The following is a 26,624-nucleotide window of genomic DNA, read 5'->3' as shown; positions in this document are numbered from 1 at the left end:
CGTATTTTATAAATTTAGTAGTGATATTTGGGCAGTTACGTAGCGACTGCAGGTTGCTCGTATAAATAATTTATTTTAGACAAACGTCACTGTAATTAAAAAATCTGCACTTTTTAATTTTTTAAATCTAAATAAATATGAAAAAATAAACCAATTATTAAATCTTCATATTTTAATTTATTTAATACAATATACATTTTTTTTTTTAAGGATATTAAACGTATTTTATCGTGAATTTCGATCTTCTCTTGATACTTTAAACAAAATTTTGCTTCATTATAAATACATAAAAATAATTAACAGAATTCAAAGAAAAGAAAAAAGAAGTCATTTTTCACTCTATTTACTTGTAGTATTTCTCATTTGGAGATAAAATGAATAATTGAATCCAATTTAATTAAAATTTTTGTGAACAAAAAATAGATGAGTCAAGAAAAAAGTAATTGATTATAGAAGGGTAACAAAAAGTTTTGACTTTTAATAGATAGGAAAGTATTATTTTCGTTCGAACAGTTATAGAATTTGAGTATAGATTTAATGAAGAAACATATTAAATATTATAAATAATATAATCTAAATCCATTGTCGGTAATTTTACGACTAGAATTTATCATAACAACATTCCATAAACTAATGTAATGTAACAATTGATTATACACCGTAATGATTATAATATCCTTCTTAAAAATCACTATAAATAATATAAGAATCTCAAAATCTTAAACTACAGAATTAAAAAAAAAAAATTTTAACAAAAAAAATTGATTATTTGGTTTCATAAATTTAATTTAACGATTTAATATAAGCTGCGTCGAATAATTCTAGTTCGTTTGCGAGATAATTTGCTTTGTTTCGTAAAACTTTAGCACTAGTGACTGCCGTTTCAAGTGACCTTAAAGTTTCAGTTATTTTTTGTAATTCAGAATTCATTTCTGTATTTGATTCATCAACCAAGTGACATAAACGAGCAAAAGTACTCGATAATTCTCTGTAAAAAATTTAATTTAAATTAATATCTTACTTTTTTTTTAACGATTATATTATTAAATAAAATATTTATTATTACTGTTGAACTTGATGGCTACAATTAGCAGATGTAAGATCGACAATTAATCTTAATTTTTTTGTAGCATGAGCAACATATTGACGTTTAAATTCACGTTCTTTAGCTTTGTTCGTCCATGTAAGTCGTTCGTAAAGATATAATGATCCGTAAATAGCTCCAGTTACAGCAATTAATCTCCAGCCGACAGTTTTTAACATCTAAAATTTATTAAATAAGAAATTTTAATGAAATGAAATTAATTTTTTTTTTTTTTCATTAATTTGAACACTTACAAATCCAGCAATTATTAATCCACCCATGGTTCCTTGTGATGTGATAGAAGCGAATGCAATTCGTGATGCTAATGACCAATCGTCGTTACGTGGTGATAAATTTATTGGATTTGTTACATATTTTAATGAATCTATACTATCAGTTGGTGATGTTATTGATGGTGGAATCTGTTGATGAGTAAATAATCATATAAATAAATTACAATTTAAAAAAATTATAATAATGAAACTTCAAGACTCACTTCTTGAGGATAATTTGCAATTGCTAATCTATTTCCTTGTTTTCCAGAAAATCTATTAATCAATGCCGTAATACCCCATGAAAATCTGAACTCTAAATCTTCATGAAAATCAGCACAAAGATTTTCACAATTAAGTCGATATAATATTTCAAAAGGTTCTCTTCTAGGTAAAATATTTAAGCATAGTTGTCGTTTACTATCAGGTAATAAACTGGACATTCGATTGGTCATTTCTCGCTGCGATGAATCCATGTTTGATGCTAATACCGAGCTTAATTGTGCCCTTAAATTAGAGCCTATGAAAATAATTTTTTTTTGTTTTTATTATAAACTTTCAATATAAGTCACGTATTTATTTATATTTTTCATTTAAAATATTAAAAATATTATCGTACCTAATCCACTCTCAACATATGAATGTAATTCACGTTTATAAACATTTAAAACGAGTGGTTCTGCATGAAAACGTACATTAAAATCATTAACAAGAGATGAAAGCCGCCGTATTTCAGCATTTAAAGCTTTTGATACACGTTGCTCAACATCTTCGACTACTCGATGAATTTTATCTTTCATTTCTTTAGTAACTAATCCTAATTGGTCTTCAGTATAATTAAGTTTATCGTTAACTTCTTTTTGAATTGTTAATTGTTCAATACGCATCTTTTGAGCACGATTCAATACTTCATCTAATGTTTGGCGGATTTCTCTGTAAATAAAAATAAAATTTAAACTTATTATCATTTTACACATCCATTAACTAATTTATTGAATAATTAATAAATCTTACGTAGCAATATGTTTGCCTCTCTGTGAATGTTGTTCGAATTTAGTTTTTACAGCAGACTTAGATATACACTCTTCAAATTTTCTTTCAAAATCTTGAAACTCAAAGTAACGATTTTGGAAACCATCCGCTAAAGCACCGTCTATAAATGAAAGTTTTATTTTATCAATAAAAAATTTAAAATAATAATGTAAGATTAAAATACATACTGTGAGCAGGTTGCCCACGTTGTTCTTGTAAACGCGCTTGAAGAGTTTCTTTAGCAGAAATAAAAAAAATACGATCCTCAGCATCTTTTGGTGAATAAACTTTCAATTCACGTGCCAGAAAGTCAACAGCTATATTTTGATGTTGTGCTCTTACCTAAAATTCAAAAATTAATTATTAATTATCCATATAAAAGAAGTCAGTTCCAAAAATATTATAAAAAAGTTCATAATAGTGAACTTCAAAATTCAAGACAATTTTGAACTTTGAGTTGGTCATTTTTTTAAATTAAAAAAAAATGCAAGAATAGAAAAATTTTCAATCTCCAGATCTCGTTTTTGAAAAGTTCTTATAAAAATAAAAAAAAGTTCATAATTGGTTTTAAAGTATTTTTATTTTTCAAAATGTTCTTTACACAAGCAAAATTTTCAAGCCGAATTATTGTTGCTTAAAAAATTCAGAAAAAGTAGTCAGTTGAAATTCTTTTTACTCTTCAATATTTTAAAAGTTCCAAAAGTAGTCAACTCAAAGTTCAGAATAGTTTCAAATTCGGAAGTTCAAAGTTAAGAACCATTTTGTAATATTCTTAGAACGAATTCTTTTCAGATGCTTAATTAACCCTAATCCGGTGTCGCTGTTTTCAGCACCCGTAAACGTTGAACATGGGTCAATAGCGGTCGCCGCTTGTTTAACTATGTTATTGCGTAAGGAAAAATCTGAATAAATTCGTAGGTTTTCTTTAGACTTCTAACTATGCGATAGTTATTGCCAGCCCCGAAAATCTCTTTTTTAATAAACATTTTCATCGAAATTCGGAGACATGGAGGCTGTTTACCGTAGAATATTTGGACACAAGCGACCCATGTTCAACCGATTAGGGCTAATTGTAAAAAAAATTTATTGTTATATCATGTAAAGTATATTTTTTAAGCTCACAGCTAAAAATATATTTTAGTATATTAAATTTATAAAGCAGTAAACAAAATAATTTATTAAAATATATCATGCTTTATCGGAACGGTGTTTATTTAATTGCTGTGCTTCCAATAAATAACTTTATTTCTCTATCAGAACTTACTTCTTTCTGTTCATCGACCAGCTAAGACAATATAGAAATGAAGCAATCTTTACTACATTTTTAGTATTACTATTAACTTTTTGATAATTTTATTATCACTTGGGCTCTTTTATATTTCTTAATAATTATCATTTTCTACTTTAATTTCAAAGTTTAAATATTTATTAAATTTAAAAAGAATACTTACTGCATCTAAAAATTCTGGCTCAGATACAGATGCATCCCAACGATTATTTAATATGAATATATTCGGTTTTGATAATCTTGTTGATACTTTATGGAAAAAATTTTTTTCCTATCAATATAAATAATTAATTTATATTAAGGTGTGACACCTCAAAAAGTTATTATATTAATTAATAATTAAAATAAATACTCACAGTAACCATTAATGTCGACTCGGCATTAGCAACTAAAACAAAAACATCAGCATCTAAACAATGTTTGTCGATCCATCCATCAAGTTCGCCTGTTACATCAACTCCAGGGCTATCGACAAAGACAACGTCATCTCGTAAAAGAAAGCATTTGTCTTTTGGCCAAAATATTCGTACTAAATTGCTTTGGCACAATTTTTCTTTACACAATGCATGTCCAAGTTGACCAACTGACTGAACTGATTGTTTTTCGTTAGAACCATCAGTCATTAAATATGATTCACCATTTTCAGAACCTTCAACTTGTAAAAAACAATTTGTCGTGTGTCCAATACCACTTGGTAGAATTTTGTCACGTAACATGGCATTGATCACAGTACTTTTTCCATTACTTGTTCTAAAAGATATAAAATAATAATAATAATACTAAATTTTTACAGTTTGATAATACCTATTAAAAGTATATAAATATTTAAAACATTTTTACCTTCCGAAAAATGCTACTTTCATGTGATCTCGCTTAAGGACATCACGTATTCCATGTACTCTGTTAATGTAACTTTTAATATTTTCAACTTCTTCTGTACTAATGACATTACGATCATTTTGAAGTGCTGAAAATTATTTAAATAATAATAAAACAAATTCAATTTATAATAACTAGTCAAAGTTTTAAAGTGACATATTTATAACTCTGTCATAAGCAATCCTACCAAAAATTAAACTCTAATCAGTCAAAATCTACTTCAACATATTCATTTAAATCTAAAAAATCCTTTCTCTGATGAAACATCTGTCGAATTTTAATAAGAATAAACTCTTTCAATAAAAAATTTTAAACTATCATTTAAAATCTCCACCATCTACAGTCAAGAGTTTGTCAACTACTCCGAACTGTAATCAAAGTTGATTTTGAATGATATTGATTATTTTTGGTAGCTAATTTATTCTGGTGAACTTTTTTTATGAAGTTTTTAAACTTTTTAAATAAACACACTGCGGCAGAGTTGTAAATTCACCATTAATTAAAATTATAATTTAATTTGTAAAAATAAATAATAAACTTACTTTGCATAAAGTCAACTGTTTCCTTAACATAAACTTCTATTTCACCAAATATATCATTTATTTTTTTCTTAGCTTTGACAAAAATCTGAAGAGGAGAATTATCAGTTCGAATATCATTAGCACGAAGTTGGCTGTCTCCTCCAATCATCGATACCGTTCGATTGATGTAGGCAGCCATTTATATACTTTTATATTTGTTTTTATATATATATATATAATTATAAATTATTTATTTATTGCTAAAGATGAACTAATTATCGTCAATATACAGTGTGTTACAATTCAGGCAGAGTACTGATATCGTGCAGACAGCATGCGGGATCAACTGAAACAAAAAAAAAAAATAATAATAATAAATAAGCAGTGTACATATATTACATATATGAAATACGACATTTAATATACATATACATATATAAATACTCAAGTAGTGTGAATAAAGCTTATGAATAAAAATAAAAATAAATAAACTAGACATAAAGGAATCAAGCATAAAAAACGTTTGTTTATATCTTAGATATATATATGACTATAAATTATCTAATGCTACTTAGTTTACAATAAATAAATAGTGATTGCTCGGTAAATATACTTGAACAAATTGCACATAGACGTGAATAAAAAATTTAATTTTTAAATATATGTGTATAATGACCCTGAAGATAACAGACAATTAACAATTTTTAGATATTTTCTTTTCAACAAATCAATTGCACAAAAAAAAAAAAACTAAAAATATGCATATGTAGAAAATTAAAAAAACTATGTGTGCAATTTTTTCAAATGTTTTTTTCTTATTCTCTATCGCTTTAAAAAAAATCCAAAAATTATTAGACGTCCGCTAATTTCAGTACCGCTGTATATATATATATATATTTCAATGATATCTATGTACATATATATATTTTTAAAAACATGTACGAAGCAAGAATTAACACCTGCTTATTAGACGGTTCATTATTATCTGACGATGATGAATTATTACTATCATTTATTCCAGTGCACGTTATACTATCCATTTTAATACTGAAAAAATTTTTATTATTATTACACAGAATACTTACATGATATGTCTTAAGTTATTTTAAAATTAAAATTAAAATTGAAATTTTTTTATGATGTAATTCTTAAGATTTGCGCAGTTACTATTTATGAATAATAAATATATATTTATAAATTGCAATGTTACAATTTATAATTCTTCGTACATAACCTTATTTTTGTTAAATTCATTTATAAATTTAACTCTATGATATTTGTCTTATAATTATTTTATTTAACTTTACGTTTATGTAAATAAATCTACAAAATATTTACCGTATTCGATGTTAAATCCTCGTGATCTTCAATCACAACCAGCTTACTCCATTTCAGTAGTCACCACTACTAGTACTGGTATGCAGAAAAAATTTACAGCTTATCTTTTTGGTTATGAAATCATATTTATGACGAAACTATACATATAAGAGATTATCCCAACAAGAGAGTTTACCTCAGGTGTGTTTTCGTTTTTTACTCTACTCTGGGACCTGGGAGTTCTACCCTAATAGAATATAATACTTACAAAAGTTTCCTTGAATTTTTCATCAAATGTCCGTCAACTTCGGACTTTTCCATTTTTGACGACAATTTATACACAACTTGCTATACAATTTAACGTAAATTTACTACCCGAATTAGAATGCAAATTCACTTGAAAAGATGAGTGTGAATGTAGCAGACATCAGACAATCGAAAAGTTCAACAATCGATATTTCTGCGAAAAAACGATTTAAAAAATTTTAAGACTCGGGAATGTATTCGTTTTCAAATTGTCTTTACACGGATTTTATTCTTTTTTTCTTACTTTCTTTTTTGGAGCTATAATTTTTGAAATAAAACTTTAATGAACATTTTCAGAAATATATATCAATAGAAAAATATCAAATTAACCCATTTACATTCTTTTTAAACGAACTACAGATGACTTTTTTTTTTTTTTCAATAAAATTTATAGAATTTATATTAAGCTATATCTATTTAAATAATGACTAAAATGAAAAAAAAAAAAAAAATTCATCTCTTCATTTCATCAAAATCTACAGATGAATTTTTTAAAATTATTTTTAGAATTTTTATTTCATAAGTTATTAATTTTTTTCTCATCCGACAAATTTTTATAATGACATATAGCTACGAAAATGTGGTTTTATCGATAAAAAATAAAGGAAACATGTTTAATTTTAAAAAAACTACAAATGAATTTTCATATTTTTTTTATATATGGATATATATATTTATATAAATTAAAAAAACTATATTTTTTAAAAATTCTAGTCTAGAGTAAACAGAATCATACAAATTTAAGGCTTTATGATTAAAAATATCAATACGACGAGAAAATTTGTTTTAATGTAGTGCAATGAAATCACCAACAATATCCACGTTGTAACAAATAATCCTACCAAAAACAGATTCTCTGTATAAAATCGCGCCAAGTACACGTTTAAAATTTTTTACAATTAAGACAAGATTCTTTTTACAAAAAAATGAATCAAATCGAAAAAATACCAAGTACCTAATATAATTCGAAATCATGGAAAACATTTTAATAGAATTGAACAAAAAATTGAAAAAAAAAAATTTCAATGTACTTGGTGTGCGTTACTAAATTTATTCAAGCAAAATTTTTAGAATTGATTTCGCATATAAATTATTTTCCAATAAAATTGAATGATATTCTTTTTTTCCAGTTTATAGGCACACCAAGTACATTGAAATTTTTTTTTTTCAATTTTTTGTTTAATTCTATGAAAATGTTTTCCATGATTTCGAATTATATTAGGTACTTGGTATTTTTTCGATTTGATTCATTTTTTTGTAAAAAGAATCTTGTCTTAATTGTAAAAAATTTTAAACGTGTACTTGGCGCGATTTTATACAGAGAATCGGTTTTTGGTAGGATTTGTCTTTTTTTTGTCGTATTGATTGAGAATGATTTTAATATACACTATTAGAAATCGAGTTATAATTTAAGACACGTGAGCCTATATTGTTTATAGTATTATTTTTTAGAAACAATAAAATTGTTTGTTAACAACTATAGTAATTTTGTACTGCTAAATATCATAATCTGATTAATCAATTTTTATAAAACAAGGAGCTGCAGTTGTTTAACGACAGTTCCCTTTAAAGTTAACGTCAAATATATACGTCAACGTCGGACTTTTTCCCTAATAGCACAGTTTGCTTGAGCAAAAGCTTACTGTACAAAAGTTTCGTTGAATTTTTCGTCAAATTTCCGTCACTTTCGGACTTTTCCGTTTTTGACGACAATTTATACACAACTTGCTATACAATTTGAGGTAAATTTACTACCCGAATTAGAATGCAAATTCACTTCAAAAGGTGACTAGAAAAAAATTTTTCGTCAATTTTCAGGCAAATTTTTGCATCAATTTATTGTTAATTTGACTTAAAAAATTGTAAAGTAATTTTTTACCGTAAAATTGTAGACATTTTTATGTATAAATTTGCTTACTTTCTGAAAGGGTAAGAATGAACATTACTGACTTTTTTTTTCTAGTAAAAAATTACTTCTAAATTGAGCAAAAATTAACCGCAAATTTTTCTTTCCAACTTTTGCTGTCAAATTGTCTGCAAATTCAGGCAGTAAATTTTTCAGGCAATTTCAATGTCAAATTCTGAGTTCTGCGGTTCGCCGTGAAATAGTCATTTACAAAAAATAATTATTAGTAGTGGGGGAATAAAACTGATAAGTAAGGTAAGAGACCCAATACCTGATCGCTCCGTCTTTTTGTATATCTATATCTACCAAATTTGACTAAATATAGATATACAAATACACGGAGTGATCAGGTACTAGTCCCCTGATCAGGTATTGGGTTTCTAACCTTACTTAATAGAGAATTTTCGTAATTTATTTATCAGAAAAATTATAAAATGGTTGAGCAAAATAATAAATTACGGGTAAATATTTATTTTTACTAAAAAACAATGAAAATTTATCTGAATTAAATCAGATAATTGATGCCGGGCTGTACTTATCAAATTGTCGAATTTTAGATTTCTATTGATTTATTAATTGATCATCATTACAGTGGTTTTTAAAGTTTCTAATAAAATGCATAAGACGAACTTTCTCAGAACATTATCATCGGTCGAGTCTCATAAATATTTAAAACGTAATTGGAAATCTAAAATCCGGAAATTCGGTTAGTACTGTCGACCTTTACAATATTATTGAATTATTTAATTGTTTATTATAATTATTAAAACATTTTTTAAATAGATTTTAGCAATCCATGGCTATCGGCAATCGGGCTCTATTTTTAAAAGCAAATTAGGGTCACTCAGAAAAAGTTTTAAACAAAAAATAGATTTTGTATTTGCTGAAGCACCACATCAAGTTCCCCCACTTCAAACTGATAGTAATGAAGAAGAGACCACTGGAGATAGTATATATTAATTAAAAATTTATATTGGTTTATAACTAGATTTCAATTTAATTTGATAATTATTTTTTAAGCAAGAGGTTGGTGGTTTAATACAGCAGATCATACATTTATAGCAACTGAACCAAGTAATTTGTCTGTTGGTTTTAACGATAGTGTTAAAGTTATTGAGAATATATTCAAAGATCAAGGTCCATTTGATGGAATACTTGGATTTTCACAGGGCGCATCATTTGTATCTATTTTGTGTTCCATGCAACAAAAAAAACGTAAGTAAATTATATTTTTTTATAAGTATACATGTCAATATTTTTTATATTTTTAGTTGCGGATCCATTAATAAAATTTGATTTTGCAATTATGATATCAGGATTTAAATCTTTGTGCGAACCGCATGCTGTATTTTATGATGAAAAATTTAATTTGCCAACGTTACATGTTTATGGTGAAACAGATAGGATCATACCTACAGGTACTTTACTCTAATAAATATATAAATATAATGTGTTTCTATTATTTAACTATACTTAACATTTACAGAAATGGCTAAATCTTTATCAGATTTATTCACAAATAAAAAAGTTGTCATCCATGAAGGAGGTCATTTTGTAGCAGGAAAAAAACATATATATAATGATTTTTTTAATGAAATGTATGTAACAAAAAATAATTCGAAAGTATAATAAATATAGTTTACATTTGAAGTAAAGTATATAACTACTGTAACTAAAATTTATTTTTAAAAAATTCGTTTATTCGGAAGATGAATCCTTCAATTGAAACTTGATATATGTTATTACTTTTGTACATAATTTATTGTATATTTACAAATTATTGAAGGTTCGTTAGAGCTTTTTTTTTCAGAGTCAAAAATACTGTACAAAAAAAATCTATCGGTCGGACAAAAAATTCAATAACCTTATAGTCTAAATAATTGACATATGCAAAAAAAAAAAAAAAAAAAAAATTCTGGAAAATAGTTGATCTTGCGGGCCAGCCCCAAAACTTCCCGCTGTTTTCGAACTCAAAAACATGATTGTCAATACACTTTTGAGCTCGGAGAGCTCAAAAATATTCATTAATGCATCGGGCTTTTCGAGCTCGAAAAAGTTATGCCTTGCCTTACGCTGCGACAAATCAAAAAATAATTCAGAAAAACAAGTAACTCTTAAACTTTTGTTCTCAATTATTGTTGATGAAACGCATCGATTCAGGCAGAAATAAATATAAGTAACTGAAATGAAGAGTGAAAGAAGTTTTGAGATAGATCATGACGTCAAAATATGAAATATACAAGAAAAATTCAGAAGACGATAATTTTTTTAGCGTTTCGTGGACAAAATTTCCTAAAACAAATCGAACGAATTAAACGACTAAGATGGTTCTTGCGGAAATTAACGTGTTTTAATATGCTCTAGAGCTGATTCAATTTTGACTGATTGATAGACTCGTTTCAAAGATATTAAAAAAAGAAAATTTCTTTCTCCTATGATTTCTCTCGAACGGATGAACCGATTGAGATGATTCTTACCGCAATTTACGTGTTTTTTAGTCCTGAAATCAGTGTAATTATGGAATTTATCAGCTGAGTCATTACGAAGATATTTGAAAAAGAAGCGTATTTCACAATTTCTTTCTCCGACAATATCTTTCGAACAAATTAACTAATTGAAACGGTACTTACGTCAATCTACACGAATTCTTGAATTCTAAAGCTGATTAGATTTTGGAATCAATTCATCAAGTCGTTTCTGAAAACTTAAAAAAAAAAATTATTATTTTTTTTTTCCGTAGTTTTTAAGTTTCTTAGTCTACTCGATTGGATGATCTGAAATTCGCACGAAAATTAACGGCTGACGAGCCTTGTCGATTGCCGCAAGAATCATCTGAATCGGTTCATTTATTAAAAAATTATAGAAAGTTAACACACCTTCACACACACACACACACACACACACACACATCTCTTTGGAAATGTTAGAATAGCTTCCCAAGACCTCAAAACGTCAACACCTAATTACAACTCGATTTTCGAAAATCGAGGTGAAGACAATAACTTCCCGAATTTTGCGAAAATCGTCGATTTTGTATAGTGGGAAGTTAAAAAAAATTTGATCAGACAAAAATTACAATTTATACTTTTAAAAATAATTTACGTAGTGTCTTAAGATACAGAAAAAACCTATGTTCGGAATAGCCTACCGTGTGGCACGTTATCGTGCCGCACGCTTACAGCTTACTCTATCCCGCACCTATTTCTGTACACGTATCCACGTCGAATAAATTAATAGATTTATTTCGATTTTATGATCGTATAATAATTTTGAGTATTAATGAAGATAAAAAATTTTTGACTAAAAAAGTCTTACATTTACTTTTTTATCAATTAATTTTAATTTATTTATGTTACTTGTATACAAATTTGATTATTATAAAATCATTTATAAGTGAATATTGTTATCTAAGTATTTTTTTTTGTTGAGTAAAATTCTAAGTAGAAATACTTTACAACGAATTGCGATAATAATTTAATTATGTCAATATGAAAAATATTTAAATTATAATGACGAAGTGTTTTGGAAATTATATAACCTTGGTTCAAAACTGAGAAGTCCTGGTGTATCAGTTGTGGGATTATGATGTGTTCTGAATATACATTTTTTATTTATAACCGTAATGATAATGCCTGGGAATACTATTCCTAGAATCAAAACTAAAAATTTTCTATCTTACAAAATATTATTTTGCTATAATTAAAATACTATTTTAACTTTTAATTATTGAGTCTTATTTTTGCAACACAAAACTTACGAAGCTACTTATAGTTTCCAAAATATCTTGACTTGATTATAATAATTCATTATATTGACATTATAAGTGCCAATTACATTATAATATTTTTCCAAAAAAGTTTATAATTCAAATAGCGTACATTATAATGCCACACTATTGTTTTCTATTATTATTATGTTATAAATAAATTTTGCATGCCCGTTTAAAATTTTTTTTACGCTTTTTTATGATTTGAATTTATTTGTGACGAAATTATAACTTAAAATTTTTTTGTTACGGTATGCATAAGAACGGCTCCATCTATTTTTATGGATAAAAATTCGAAAAAATAAGTTTTGGTATGATGATGAAAAATAAAAAATTAGAGTACATTTTTTATCAACCCGCTGAGAAATAGAACAATTGAAAAAAAAAAAAAAAAATAATAAGTTTGTGATATAAAAATTCTTCGATTTTTTAATCTCAAAAATATGTGGAGCCGTACTTGTTCATGATTGCCATCTTTTGAACTAGATTACTAAAAATTCAACTGTAACAAGTTTTCCTTAAATTTTTTTTTCTCGACATTATTAAGTATCTGATATTGTAAAAATTTTATGCTTAAAAAAATTACAGCTATTATTAAAACTTTTTCAAATAATTTTATTTTCAATATTTATTGTACTAAAAAAAAATCATTCATTCAATATGAAAAATTTAATTTATTAAAGAAAGAAAAATCAATATTTTTACAAATAATATAGTCTGAAATTTTTATCGGACTATATTAATAGAAGAAAAAAAATAATAATTATAATATTAATAATAATAATAATTTAACTGAACAAGTATTTCCATAAAGAACAATAATGGCACAGTCAAAAACTTAAATGTCCATTCCTTATGTTTCAATAAATCATTCATCATTAATCTACTTTTAATAAAAATCATAGAAGCAATTAACATTCACTTTTTCTACCACAATTTTTTTTTCTTTACTATTAAAAATAATCAGTTATGTGAAAATTGAAAAAAGTACATGTACACTTTGAATGTTTAATTACTGTATTTGAATTTAATAAAATAAAATAAAACTTTTATTATAATTTAAAGAAGACTGGAACAAAAATTTGATCTCTTAATTTAAAAAATGTGTTAATTTTAACATGAAGAAAAAAATAATATTGGTGTCGTAGACTCATTGCTCATAATTACAATGACAAGTAACACATTGATCACTGATGATTAACTTTTTATTTTTAAAATTTCAAGATGCTTGCTCTTGTCCATTTGCTTCTTGTGATTTCATAACATCAGGAAGATCAGGTGGTTGAGAGTATGGAGTTATTTCTAATTTTTCAAATGTACCATTTTCTTGAAGTAATGCTAATCCAACTAATGCTGGACATTGTGCTTTAGCTGTTGCTGATGTTAATCCATAATCGGAAAGTGATTTTCCATCAATCATTTCAACATTTTCTTTATTAAAAAGTTGTTGATGTATGGGAGGTATTTTCAATATTCCTAATGATAATAAACAAAAAATATTGTCGTAAATGAATAATTATTTATAAAACGATTCAACTATAAATTAATTCAATAATCGTATGAACTTTAATGATATTGAAGTTAGCCGACGTCTAATAATTTTTGGATTTTATTTTAAACGATAAATTATAAAAAAAAAATATTTGAAAAAATTGCACTTGTAGTTTTAAAAATTTTATACATGTGAATATTTTAATTTTTTATTTTTTTTGTAATTGATTTATTGAAACAAAAATTTGAAAATTTTAAATTGCCTGCTAACTTCAGGATCATAACGATTCAACCATAAATTAATTCAATAATTGTATGAGCTTTAGCGATTAATTTACTCCATTGTTTTGCAATAATATTTCATTGTTTAAAAAAAAACATCTATCAACACTTAAATAATAACTTTAATTTACCTTCAATCATTTTTTTAAGTTCCAATACTGTTGTATTATCCTTGGCATCAGTAAAAATAGTTGTTTTTTTTCTTCTGATCATCAAAAAAACATCCTAAAATTAAAAAATTATATTATTTGAGGTTAAGGAATAAAAAGTTTATATATATATATATGCATATTAAAAAATATAAAAATGTATATAATCGTGTTTTTTTACCATTATGATAAATTAATTTAAACTAATGTTATCCTGATGAATAGACAGTTGTTAGAATTTATACTAAAATTTTTGAGTGTAATTTAAGGCTCCCTGATTACTAAACAGTCTTATAACAAGAGACACTCGACACTCAAAAACTTGTCAGCCTTCTAAATATATATATGATATATACTAGCTTTTATAAGTTTTGATCGCAAATCGCTCGTAAAACGTTGCTATAAAAGCTAAAAAAAATGACAATACTTAAGTATTTACTGTTAATAATTTTCTGATAACAAAGTGAATGATGATAAATATAATTAATAATTGTTTTAACAGTTGATTATAATTATTTATATATTTACGTTTAAGTTTAAGTTATATACAAATAATATTTTTATTGAAAATGAATATGTTTGATAACATAGATTTCTAGTGTACTAATTGATGATACAAATTACTTCATAGACCCTATAGCCACTTTAGCTTGAAATTGACTGTAATTTGACATTGAAATTTGTAGACAATTTAACAGCAAGAGTTGTAAAGAAAAATTTACGGTTAATTTTTGCTCAATTTAGAGATAACTTTTTCCTAGAAAAAAAGTCGGTAATGTTCATTCTTATTAGTTCAGAAGGTAAGCAAATTTATACATAAAAAATGTCTACAATTTGAGGGTAAAAAAATACTTCACTCCTGATAGCCAAATTGGCCGCAACTTGTCGACAACCTACTGCCGAAATCTGTCGCCAAGTTGGCCGCAAAAGTTGGCATTTCCATAGGATGTCAGCAACTTTCCGAAAAACTTGTCGACAACATTCAGCTCGTGTAACTTTTGCCGACAACTTGTAGCCAACTTGTGGTCAACAGTTACACAAGCTGAAAGTTGTCAACAACTTGTCGTCAAGTTGGTCGCAACTTAGGTACACCAACTTTTTGATTAAAAACTCTGGCTATCAGGGTACGATTTTTCAAGTCAAATTAACAATAAACTGATGTAAAAATTTACCTCAAAATTAACGAAAAATTTTTTCTAGTCAACTTTCCAAGTGAATTTGCATTCTAATTTGGGTAGTAAATTTACGTTTAATTGTATAGCAAGTTGGATATAAATTGTCGTCAAAAACGGAAAAGTCCGAAGTTGACGGACATTTGACGAAAAATTCAAGGAAAATTTTGTAAGTAAACTTTTGCTAAAGCAAACTGTGCTATTAGGGGAGAAAAATAATTCTCTTCTAATATTTATTTATTACAACATAGGTCATAACAAGTATTTTTTAACAATTTCATTTTTTTTTTTATAAAAATAAAATTAAAAAAAAAATCAAATTTGTCTTTTGTCCGAAAACATGAATATGTATTTTAATACCAAAGTATTCATGTAATATATTTATTTATAATAATTGTTATCTGATTTAGCGATAATGTTAAAAAAATCATAAATTTTACGGAACAATTAGATTTACATTTTTGAAAAGCGCGCTCAATTATTTCTAAGATGTCGGCTAGGCATACTTAGGGTGCGTTCCATTTGACGTTCACAACGCCACGCTCACGTGTATTTAGATAGGATTTTGAGGCGTTTTGAGCGTTGCTAACGCTTAGTGGAACTCACCGTTATTCGTTCTTATGGCTGGGCCGCACCTAACGAAGTCCTGAATTTAAGAATTCTAATTATTTATTAAATAATTATCATAGCAGCAATTTTATTAGATTCCGACTAACAGCAGAAGACGAACTTCCTCGGAAGATTTTCATCATCCGAGTCCCATAAATATTCAAAAAGTAATTAGAATTCTTAAATTCAGGGTTTCGTTAGGTGCGGCCCAGCCTTATACTCCTTCCTTACGTTGCATGATCAAAAAACATAGAATGTTGAGATAAGTGTGTAAAATTTATCAATTTATTGTATTCTACTGTACGCCTCAAATGCGATGCCTTTGAAAGTAGCAGACATCCAACAAAAATAATATATGTACTACTAGCGCTTCCTATAACAAACTGAATCAGCTGTCAGTTTACTTTTTTTTTTTTTAATTTATTTATTTTTTAAATTTATTTTATTTTAAAAGTTAACTTTCATATTTTTACTACAACATAAGCATTTGAGACGTGCATTTTCGGACTTATTAAAGATTTTTTAAAAATGATTCCATACTTAATTTTTTAATTTATCCTCTTAATTTAAAATTCCTGTCATGTTTATTATCATGTGTGATCATATTGAACGTACCCCCACTTACTATTCAAGAATATTCTATATTCTATTTAAGTATATCAAACGTTAAATATTCAATTGTTTACAAACAGACAACCGATTGAAAAACTGACATGAAATAAATATTTCAGGTGGATAAAAAAAATCAGTAACTGTCATTTTATAATAAATTGTTGCAGTTTCTACTACATGAATTATGTACTCAGTAACTACTTAACTTTTTAAACGATATGATACATTTTTTAAATAAATGAACATTCTGTGAGTATTTATGTATTTTTATATATTTATTTAACAAATATTTTATAAACAATACAGTAATATTTTATTTAAAATTGACTATGGTAGAAAAAATTATTCTGAGGTTATATAATTTATGTAAAAAATAATAATGTAATGAGAGCACGAAAGTGTTACTGAAAGGCGTCCACATTTTGCCGAATAAATTATAGGATGACATGAATTGGAGTAGGTAATAGAACCGAAACAATCGCGTCTATTGCTTTCGAAGGTTCCTTACATACATGCTCTCCTGATGCGGAGTTAGCCGGGGTGGATGGCTTTACGTCTTTTGATGGGCAGGTGAGGAGTCTCGGCTAGTGTCACTACATGTATGTACTTCAAAATAGTTATTTCAATTGGTCGTTTATATATTTTCTCTATACATAACATATAATATGTTCTCTTTTGATGTCATTACATTCAATCTAATGTCAGATATCTATGTATTTTATGTATATATAATACATAAAGAGTACGAAGCCTCCACAAGGACTCCGTATTTCATGAATTCTTTATCAGGCGTACATATAACAGCAGAAATAATAAGTTTCATTATTTGATGGAATACAAACTTTGTATGAATCAATGTTTGTGGGTTTTTTTTTCCGAAAAATAATTTAAAAACAATTACAGATCATAATTTAATTTTAATTTAAGTTCAATAATTCAAACGAAATTATTAACTTAATTCATTTTTATTTTTAATCAATTGAAAATTTATTAAGTTAATAATATGTGCACGGATAACATTTATCATAAATAAATACTAATGTGACTGTTGAAGTAATTGATTATTATGTTAAAGGTTAATATATATTCAATAAATGAAGTAATTATGGAAATGTAGAATATTAAAAAGAAAAAAAAAACTGATTATTAACAATCTGTGTTAAAAAAAGCCATAAAACAAATATTATAGGCTTTATAAAGGTTATTCAAGGTTAATATATTATTATATGTTAGCCACGTGCAATCCAAACTCAACTTATTGATACTAGGCGCTTATGATCTAGCAGATATTATTCGGTAGCTTAGTGATTTGCGAATAAAACCTCATCGAAACACGTGGCCGTATAATCAAGTAAACATGATAACAGTAGAGTCGATAGCTGTGCTCCGTATGCGCATACTCTCCTGATATTTACGCGCGCTCCTTATAGGGTTGTCGTTGGAGACCCGCCGTTCACTTTCTCTCTTTCCCACTGCTTTATCATTTATATGTAGACTATCATTTTTTCTCCCTCTTTAGATGATTTCTTAGCAAAAGTTATAATGATAATTGATTATTCCGTTTTAATGACACAATATTTACTATGATTTGATTGTTAATATATTAATTGATAAAGTACTTATGTTATTGATAAGTTTGATGTAGTTGTTTTCTCGAGTTTTCGACAAATGTTGACGTTTTCAAGGTCTTGGGAAATCGTTTTGGTTGTTTTCTGAATTATATGTGCGTAGCTGAGCATGCGCACGTGTGCGTAGTATTTATGCATATGAATATTCCACCAACTTCTGAATGATTCGACCTATTTTAACGCGTTTCAGATTCAATACTCAATCAAAGTCATTCATAACTCTATTTAGGCAGATGCATTTAGTGAGCTTGAAATTATTTCGTCCACTAGATTTCGAGATGTTAAATAATCATTTTACTAATAAGGGGATTTTCTACAGTAAAAAAGAGGCTTTTATCAATTTTTTTTCTTGCGTTTATGGCTGATGATATTCATGACTTAACTCTGTTTCAATTCGATTTTAAAATTTAAATAATAACCAGTCAACCGGTCAAATATGAAAAACCCAAATTTCGCATGTACAAATGTGTACTCTCTAAAAATGAATTAGTGAAATTCTCGCGAATCAGTGGATAGTCACTATTTCTACAGCTATAAGTATACCACTAATTCGACCAGTGGTATACTTATAGCTGGTTCCCAGTGAATATTCACTAATTTGAAGTGAATTTCACTGATTCATTTTTAGAGAGTATGAATTATTTAAACAACTTGTCGTTTGTGATATTAATAGTTTTTTTTAAAAGCAGTTTAAATTTTAAAGTAAACTAATGTCGTGTCAAAGGTCGTTAATGAATATCTTATATTTTGATGATGATAATCAAATTTATTTATTTATCAAGATAAAAGATAATATATATGGGTCATTCCATATCAATTCAACGACGTTGCGACGGTGACCCTCTTCATTTTTTTTTTATTTTTTAATATGTTTTCATACATGTAGAAAGAAGTCTTCAGCTAAATTTTTAGCTCTTTATTTCCATTCATTCCGGAGTTATCGATTTTTGCTTGAAAAGTGTATATCTTTGACTATAATTATAATAATCATCCCGGGTGAAAATATTTCAAAAGTAATTTTATTCTTGGCCGAAAAAAGGCCTAGGTAGTGAACACGAGGCCGAAACTCGCTAGGTCGAAAAAAGGCCGAAATTTGGCCGAAACTCGTTATAGTCCGGGAGCCAGGTGTAAATTTCGTCAGTCATTTCCTCTCAAGCAATAATTAGAGGAATGCATGAGAGTGTTGTGTTATAAAGCTACGTGAACGTCAGCTTGGGTTCCGTGGGTGGGTTGACCGGTGATAGCCTCCCACGCACGAAAAAAAAAAAAAAAATGTTTAGTCATTTCCTCCCACCTGAAAACACGTTAAATTGTTCGCTAATCCAACATCTTGAAGAAAGATAACAATCAGCTGACTGTAGCACGGTGGATTATACGTCAGCTGATCGCTCGAACGCGAAAAAAAAATTTTTACTTTTAGTCATTTCCTCTCATCTAAAAATTTACCTGATGGTAGCTTATACACAACTATGAAGAAATATATCCGTCAGCTGGCTGTATCCCGGTGGAAAAACCGTCAGCTGATACTTTGAAAGTTATAACGCAAGCTGTAGGTGGGAGCATCTAACGCCTAATTAAATGCATCAGCTGACGAGGTTTCCTCCGACTTACCGCCAGCTGATTTTTTTTATTAATTACAGCTGAGTACTAAAAATCAGCTCATAAATTTTTATCTGGGAGGAAATGACGTATCTCGAATTATTGAGTGTTACACTCTAATTTTATGGGAATTCAATGCTACGTAAACTTCAATAATGAATATCTCAAAAAATATCAATCTGAGTGATTCGGTGCTAAGGACCTTTTTTGTAGGAAATTAAATTTCCTATAAAGTTGTTATTTGCATTTTTTTTGTAGGTCTTGTTGTTTATGAGATAATGAGAGAAAAATCAAGAATTCTATGACAAAACTCAGTTTAGCGGTCCGTACTACCCCACCTATATGAGTTACGACTTCGCGACAATGGGCATTTTTGTAGAGCATTTAATTCTGAGAAAATCCCGGCTTTAGACGAGATGATATCATGAAATTCCGCGGAGTTATAGCAGTTTAAAAAATAAAAACCCTAGTTAACGTGTATTTTAAATGGGAAATCTTTACATGCTGTGGTCGAGTACTTAATATTAACATTAAGGGCTCAAACTCTTAGGGAATTTTTTGGGGGTATTTTCAACAAAATTTCGGGACGGGAGCGAAAATAAAAAATAGTCGCCAAAAAAAGCACCCTCATATAAATACTTAAAAACTACGAAGTATATATACTTATTAGTATATATATATTAGGGTGATTCAAAAAACAAACAAATTTTTTTTTTCTTCCAAACAGGTTCAAAAGTTTCGTTTAGATGAAAAAAGACGCCTGTGACAATTAGAGCTCTAAATATTAATATTAACAATGTCCGCATTGCACTTTTCTATCTCCATAAGAATAACATTGAAAAAATTTTTTTTACGTCTGCTGATTTTCATAAGTGGCTAACGATGCGTCATAGGAATAATTGGAAGGCATGTTTTGTAGGGAATTGAATGCTCTACAAAAAAGGTTTCTTATCATTTTTTGATAAATCTATTCGTTCAAAAGTTATTTGAGGTTGAAGTCGAATTCATATTAAATTTTGAGATTTTCTTACTTTTCCGGCGAAACTATCAGACCTATCAACAAATATCATTGGACTTTTTTTGTAGACAATTTTATTCCCTAGAAGTTATTATGAATAAAGTTTTTTCGAATTCCGCATTGTTTTCTAGTTATTTTTATTTTAATGTTATGCTCATAAAAAAAATAGTCTTCTGATCGATTTTAAGATATGATAAAGAAAAAAAAGAAAAAAAAAGATAAGATAAAATATATACTTATTAGTTTGTAAGTATTTATATGAGGGTGCTTTTTTTGGCGACTATTTTTTATTTTCGCTCCCGTCCCGAAATTTTGTTGAAAATACCCCCAAAAAATTCCCTAAGAGTTTGAGCCCTTAATGTTAATATTAAGTACTCGACCACAGCATGTAAAGATTTCCCATTTAAAATACACGTTAACTAGGGTTTTTATTTTTTAAACTGCTATAACTCCGCGGAATTTCATGATATCATCTCGTCTAAAGCCGGGATTTTCTCAGAATTAAATGCTCTACAAAAATGCCCATTGTCGCGAAGTCGTAACTCATATAGGTGGGGTAGTACGGACCGCTAAACTGAGTTTTGTCATAGAATTCTTGATTTTTCTCTCATTATCTCATAAACAACAAGACCTACAAAAAAAATGCAAATAACAACTTTATAGGAAATTTAATTTCCTACAAAAAAGGTCCTTAGCACCGAATCACTCAGATTGATATTTTTTGAGATATTCATTATTGAAGTTTACGTAGCATTGAATTCCCATAAAATTAGAGTGTAACACTCAATAATTCGAGATACGTCATTTCCTCCCAGATAAAAATTTATGAGCTGATTTTTAGTACTCAGCTGTAATTAATAAAAAAAATCAGCTGGCGGTAAGTCGGAGGAAACCTCGTCAGCTGATGCATTTAATTAGGCGTTAGATGCTCCCACCTACCGCTTGCGTTATAACTTTCAAAGTATAAGCTGACGGTTTTTTCACCGGGATACAGCCAGCTGACGGATATATTTCTTCATAGTTGTGTATAAGCTACCATCAGGTAAATTTTTAGATGAGAGGAAATGACTAAAAGTAAAAATTTTTTTTTCGCGTTCGAGCGGATCAGCTGACGTATAATCCACCGTGCTACAGTCAGCTGATTGTTATCTTTCTTCAAGATGTTGGATTAGCGAACAATTTAACGTGTTTTCAGGTGGGAGGAAATGACTAAATATTTTTTTTTTTTTTTCGTGCGTGGGAGGCTATCACCGGTCAACCCACCCACGGAACCCAAGCTGACGTTCACGTAGCTTTATAACACAACACTCTCATGCATTCCTTTAATTATCGCTTGAGAGGAAATTGGTCATGTAAATCTGTCGCTGGCTCCCGGACTATTAGGCCTAAAAATGGCCGACAATAAAGCTTAAAAATGTCTGACGCCAGACACGAGGATTTATACTATTATTATTATTTTCTTTTTTGTTAAATGCTCAGGGGGTTATCCCCGGTAGTCCGACTCTACCGAGGGCCTCACCTGAGCGCCAAATCATTACTGCTGCGATGCTTCATCAACAAGATGATCAGCATGCGCAGCAGGCCAAGTTTCGTTGCCTTAGGAGACGGAGGGATCCAAGAATTACAGCCTTTTGCATCCGCGATGCCAGAAACTCAACTTGCGCTGAACAAGTTGGTATTCTAGCTAATGCAGACACAAACGACTGTTTCATCCCTTCAAGGACGCCAACAATGAGGACGACAAGTTTGACACGGTAGCCGGGGTAAAGTTTGCCAATTTCGAACAGGAGATCCTGATATATCTCGTGTTTGTGCTCTTCTTTAACCGTTATGTTATACTCAGCAGGAGCTGAAAACTCAATGACATAAATGTCACGAGCGGTTTTATCGAAGAGCACAATATCAGGTTTATTATGGTCGATTTTCCGCGTTGTTGCGAATGGCACGTTCCAATAAATGCGGCAACGGTCATTCTCAACAACTTGCGGAATATCTCCTGGCAGGTAAGGCAGCACTGGTGTTTTATCGATACCGTGCGTATGTCTAAGGTGGGTAATAAAGTACTCGCAGAGCAGCATTGTGACGCTGGATGTATGCACTTCTTGCCAGCACAGGACATGCTGACAAGAGATGCATAAGCGTCTCAGGATGTTGCTTACACACCCTACATAAAGTGTCGGGTAGCTGCATCTGGAGTACTTTTGCACGGTATTCAAGGGTATTGATCACACCATCTTGGCAGGCAAAAATATATCCTTCGGTCTCGGACATCAGGCCAGCTGACTTAAGGAAGGAAAACGTCAGCTGGATGGACAAGCCATGATCACGCACGTGTTTAAAGAACACGCTGTGCATGGACTTGTCCATGTGTGTACTGAGCAGTTTTTGCTGCTCAGCATTCCTGACGACACTCTTAAATTCCTCCTTAGGGAGTTCAATAAGAGGGTTTACTCTTCCGAGACCGAGGGATTTTGCCGCGTATCGTGCTGCCTTATATAAGAACGCTCCCTTCTGCAGATTCTTATGACTATGAACAATCTGCATAAGGAAGTCGTTCTCATCTGCAGTGAAATTGACAACTTCGTATGTTAGACCCAAAACCAAACGATCGTGTAGACATTCCAAGCTCTGTAGACCTCTCCCTCCGATGTGCCGGGAAAAGTATAATCTGGTGACTGAGGACTTAGGGTGCATGCTCCGATTGATATTCATGACTTTGCGTGTCTTGATATCGAGATCTCTAAGCTCTTTTCGGGTCCATTTAAGGACACCGAAAGAGTAGAGTAGTACTGGGACAGCAAGCATGTTTGTTGCAGAGACTTTGTTTTTCCCGGAAAGTTCTGATGACCCGATTTTCCGGAGTCTCCGCCCATACTCGCTGCAGAGAGTCGTTTTGATTTTCGAGACGTCCTGCATAGGACTCCCGTCAATCCCCAGATATTTGTACGACTCTCCGGCGTCAAGATGGTCAATGACGCTCCCATCTACTAACTCGATATCTTCGCGCAAATCAGAGCACTGACCCTTCACCAGATTAACGACCGCGCAGTTATCCAACCCAAAAGCCACGCCGACTCCCCTACGATATTCAAGGCTGTCTAAAGGTGTTCCTCATCAGGAGCATATACCGTCAGATCATCCTTGTTGAGTAAGTGGGTGATCGAATATTTTCGATCAGTTGGTGGGCCCACTGAGTATCCACGGGTACGGCGTAGCGCAACAGATATCGGCAGCAGTGAGATGCAAAACAGCAGCGGGCTCAGGGAATCTCCCTGGAAGACACCTCGCTTGTACTGTACAACTTCGGTCACACGTTTGTCGTTGCCACATGAAATGTGGAACTGTGTTCGCCAAAGTTGCATCGTACGCTGTATGCATCCCACTGTATCGCGATTGACCCCAATGCATTTGAGCAAAAAGAGAATGAGCTCGTGAGATGTTGAGTCGAATGCCTTACGGTAGTCAATCCAGGCCATTGACAGGTTGCGCTGATAGTAGACCGCGTCTTGAATGACACAACGATCTACTAACAGATTCTCTTTGCAACCTGACAAGCCTCTTTTACTGCCACGTTGTTCGTATATCTGATGCCATACAGGATCTATCTCCTGTAGAATGCGATTATTCAAGATTTTTGTGAAAATCTTATAAACTGCATTCAAACAGGTGATAGGCCTGTAGTTCTTCGGGTCGGACAAGTCACCTTTCTTAGGGATGAGCACGGTTCGCCCTTCTACAAGCCAGCACGGAATAGGTTCGTTGCCTCTGATAAACGCTGTAAAAATCCGGGCCAGATGATTATGGGTAGAAGTAAGTTTCTTCCACCAAAATAAGTTGATGCCATCCGGACCCGGAGCAGCCCAGTTCTTACCATTTTTCAGAGCCAAACGGACCTCTTCCACGCTGACTTCAGGGCTCTCTTCATCAGCATTGTCGTTTCCGTGGTGGCGACAAAATGCCTCGAAGTCGTTGAGAGCTGGAGTGTCACGATTCACGTTCGGTTGATCACCATACAACTCGGACCAGAAAGCTTCTACTCGCTCGATAGATGGGGGATCGCCAGAAACAGATGTCTTAGGTGTCAGAAAGCGTGAAGGACTCAACCGAAACAAAGAGTTATCGGTAAGCCGCTTCAGCTTTTTCTCTAGTGACTTTTTAGCAGTCACCAGAGCCCGCAACCTGTTAAGGGAACCTTCTTTGATGTTAAGAAGATTCTCCTTATTCAGTGTGTGATGTTGATATCGTAGTCCCGCCGCAATACGGCGGACTTTAGGCGTAAACGCTTTATGAGCATTTACGTACTCAATCACACACTGAATGCGGGAGACATGTTTCCGGAGATCATCAATCTTCAGTGAAAGCTGCCCAATGCGACCTCTCATCTTAGCCTCAGAAGAAGAAGTATTATTTCTTGCCGGAGGTAAGAGTGAGGAAGCAGCATCATAGACAGCTCGATTGATGGTGAGTAGAGTAGAATCCTCTTGAATCCGAGTTGATAGCTCGTGGTTTTCCGTGTCAAGTAGATGTTTTGGGTAGTGTATCTTTTTAGAGATACATACTTGCCGTGTGTCAAAATCATTGTCGGCGTCTTCGGAAGAACGGCGTCTCTCCTGATGTAGCTGTGCTGGAAAAGACAGACGGTGAGATACTCGTCTGTTAGATAACAGTGATCGTCGTGTTCGCCGGAGGTGAGAGGCATAATCACGCAGATGTTGTTGTGAAAAATGGCTATGGTTAGGGTGCATATCGCTCCAGAGAGCATGCATCCTAGCCATGTAACCTCTCCGCTCCGGTTCACTGTTATTATAGCACATCAGGAGATCGACTCGTAATTCCTCCGTCCACCTAAATGCAGTCCGTTGTTCGCCAGGGTCGTCATCATTCGGAATCTCGGTGCTCCGCCCAGCTAGTGGGTAGCCCTCATCCGAGAAGGGCCGGTTGTGGGGAGCACTTCTGTGTTCAGGATTATCTTGAACTCAGTTTACTTTACATTGGGGAGTTAACCCAATGCAAAGGTTGTTGTGCGCTTTGTAGGCCAGCAGATGGAAGACCAGCCTACTTTGCCCACGATGCGCCACGGGGTGAATAGAACCCCCGCTGGCCGCACAACATGCACCGTGGGCATTATTATTATTATTATTATTATATTTGATTGGATAGAATAGGAATCATTGAATTTATCAAATAGTGATTGAATTGTCCGATAAAGTGAATTATATATGGCCATATATTAAAATTTCCAATATATATGCAAAGCCATTTATAGAAATTTCAACTAAATTAAAAAAAAAAAAGATTTACTTGATTTCTGTATTTTTTTTTTAACTTCCCGCTAAGAAAATTGTAAATTTTCACAAATTCGGGAAGTTATTGTTTTCACCCCGATTTTCCAAAATCGAGTTTTCATCAGATGTCGACGTTTTAAGGTCCTAGGAAGCTATTCTGACTATTTTCGCGTGTGTGTGTGTGTGTGTGTGTGTGTGTGTGTGTGTGTGTGTGTGTGTGTGTGTGTGTGTGTGTGTGTGTGTGTGTGTGTGTGTGTGTGTAAACCCTGATTAAAAAAAATGATTAAAAAGTATTTAAAATGATTTGTTTTTTAATCATTTTAAATACTTTTGCACACCTCAAGCGCGAAAGCGCTGGTGTGCTTTATGATCGCTCTAAATTTTTTGACTCATTCACTCACATTAAAT

General features: G+C 30.6%; 3 protein-coding genes across 6 annotated transcripts; 1 reads left to right on the top strand and 2 right to left on the bottom strand.

Annotated features, from left to right (window-relative positions):
- Window positions 1-404: 404 nt before the first annotated feature.
- On the bottom strand, window positions 405-6,758 carry LOC130667757 (transmembrane GTPase Marf). Of its 3 annotated transcripts, none has more exons than XM_057469585.1 (14): window positions 6,415-6,758; window positions 6,036-6,123; window positions 5,098-5,422; window positions 4,517-4,643; window positions 4,033-4,426; window positions 3,840-3,947; window positions 3,653-3,673; window positions 2,577-2,730; window positions 2,371-2,509; window positions 1,976-2,289; window positions 1,581-1,876; window positions 1,339-1,506; window positions 1,067-1,263; window positions 405-988 (listed from the first exon to the last, which is right to left on the bottom strand). In XM_057469585.1, the coding sequence occupies exons 3-14, from the start codon at window positions 5,273-5,275 to the stop codon at window positions 784-786; spliced, it is 2,301 nt and encodes a 766-aa protein (XP_057325568.1). In that variant the 5' UTR covers window positions 5,276-5,422; window positions 6,036-6,123; window positions 6,415-6,758; the 3' UTR covers window positions 405-783. The 3 variants fall into 3 exon arrangements, with proteins under 3 accessions (XP_057325568.1, XP_057325569.1, XP_057325570.1); XM_057469586.1 differs by lacking the exon at window positions 6,036-6,123 and having other exon boundaries at window positions 6,415-6,489; window positions 6,662-6,679; XM_057469587.1 differs by lacking the exons at window positions 3,653-3,673; window positions 6,036-6,123 and having other exon boundaries at window positions 406-988; window positions 6,415-6,757.
- Window positions 6,759-8,748: 1,990 nt separating this feature from the next.
- LOC130667758 (esterase OVCA2) lies at window positions 8,749-10,250 on the top strand. 2 transcript variants are annotated; one of them, XM_057469589.1, is made up of 6 exons: window positions 8,749-8,860; window positions 9,028-9,066; window positions 9,389-9,554; window positions 9,626-9,820; window positions 9,877-10,023; window positions 10,092-10,250. In XM_057469589.1, exons 2-6 carry the CDS (start codon window positions 9,040-9,042, stop codon window positions 10,232-10,234), a joined length of 678 nt encoding a protein of 225 aa, XP_057325572.1. In that variant the 5' UTR covers window positions 8,749-8,860; window positions 9,028-9,039; the 3' UTR covers window positions 10,235-10,250. The 2 variants fall into 2 exon arrangements, with proteins under 2 accessions (XP_057325572.1, XP_057325571.1); XM_057469588.1 differs by having other exon boundaries at window positions 8,764-9,066; window positions 10,092-10,249.
- Window positions 10,251-13,146: 2,896 nt separating this feature from the next.
- On the bottom strand, window positions 13,147-14,817 carry LOC130667759 (elongin-B). The gene is made up of 3 exons (XM_057469590.1): window positions 14,475-14,817; window positions 14,276-14,369; window positions 13,147-13,847 (listed from the first exon to the last, which is right to left on the bottom strand). Exons 1-3 carry the CDS (start codon window positions 14,475-14,477, stop codon window positions 13,591-13,593), a joined length of 354 nt encoding a protein of 117 aa, XP_057325573.1. The 5' UTR covers window positions 14,478-14,817; the 3' UTR covers window positions 13,147-13,590.
- Between the last annotated feature and the right edge of the window lie 11,807 nt (window positions 14,818-26,624).

The sequence above is a fragment of the Microplitis mediator genome, chromosome 5 (assembly GCF_029852145.1).
Source record: "Microplitis mediator isolate UGA2020A chromosome 5, iyMicMedi2.1, whole genome shotgun sequence".
In the NCBI taxonomy this organism is placed as follows: Eukaryota; Metazoa; Arthropoda; class Insecta; order Hymenoptera; family Braconidae; genus Microplitis; species Microplitis mediator.
The sequence above is the reverse complement of the archived record's forward strand: the minus strand, read 5'-3'. Positions and strand labels throughout refer to the sequence as shown.

Bases quoted from the DNA above. Each gene is read 5' to 3' on its own strand.
- LOC130667758 (XM_057469589.1), top strand. From the start codon at position 9,040: ATGGTTGAGCAAAATAATAAATTACGG. The intron at 9,067-9,388 runs GTAAATATTTAT...TTTTTTAAATAG, and splicing joins AGCAAAATAATAAATTACGG to ATTTTAGCAATCCATGGCTA. The intron at 10,024-10,091 runs GTACTTTACTCT...TAACATTTACAG, and splicing joins AGATAGGATCATACCTACAG to AAATGGCTAAATCTTTATCA.
- LOC130667759 (XM_057469590.1), bottom strand. The intron at 13,848-14,275 runs GTAAATTAAAGT...TATTATCATTAG, and splicing joins ACTTAAAAAAATGATTGAAG to GAATATTGAAAATACCTCCC.
- LOC130667757 (XM_057469585.1), bottom strand. From the start codon at position 5,275: ATGGCTGCCTACATCAATCGAACGGTATCGATGATTGGAGGAGACAGC. The intron at 4,427-4,516 runs GTAAAAATGTTT...TATATCTTTTAG, and splicing joins AAAGTAGCATTTTTCGGAAG to AACAAGTAATGGAAAAAGTA. The intron at 3,674-3,839 runs GTAAGTATTCTT...ATATTGTCTTAG, and splicing joins AGCCAGAATTTTTAGATGCA to CTGGTCGATGAACAGAAAGA.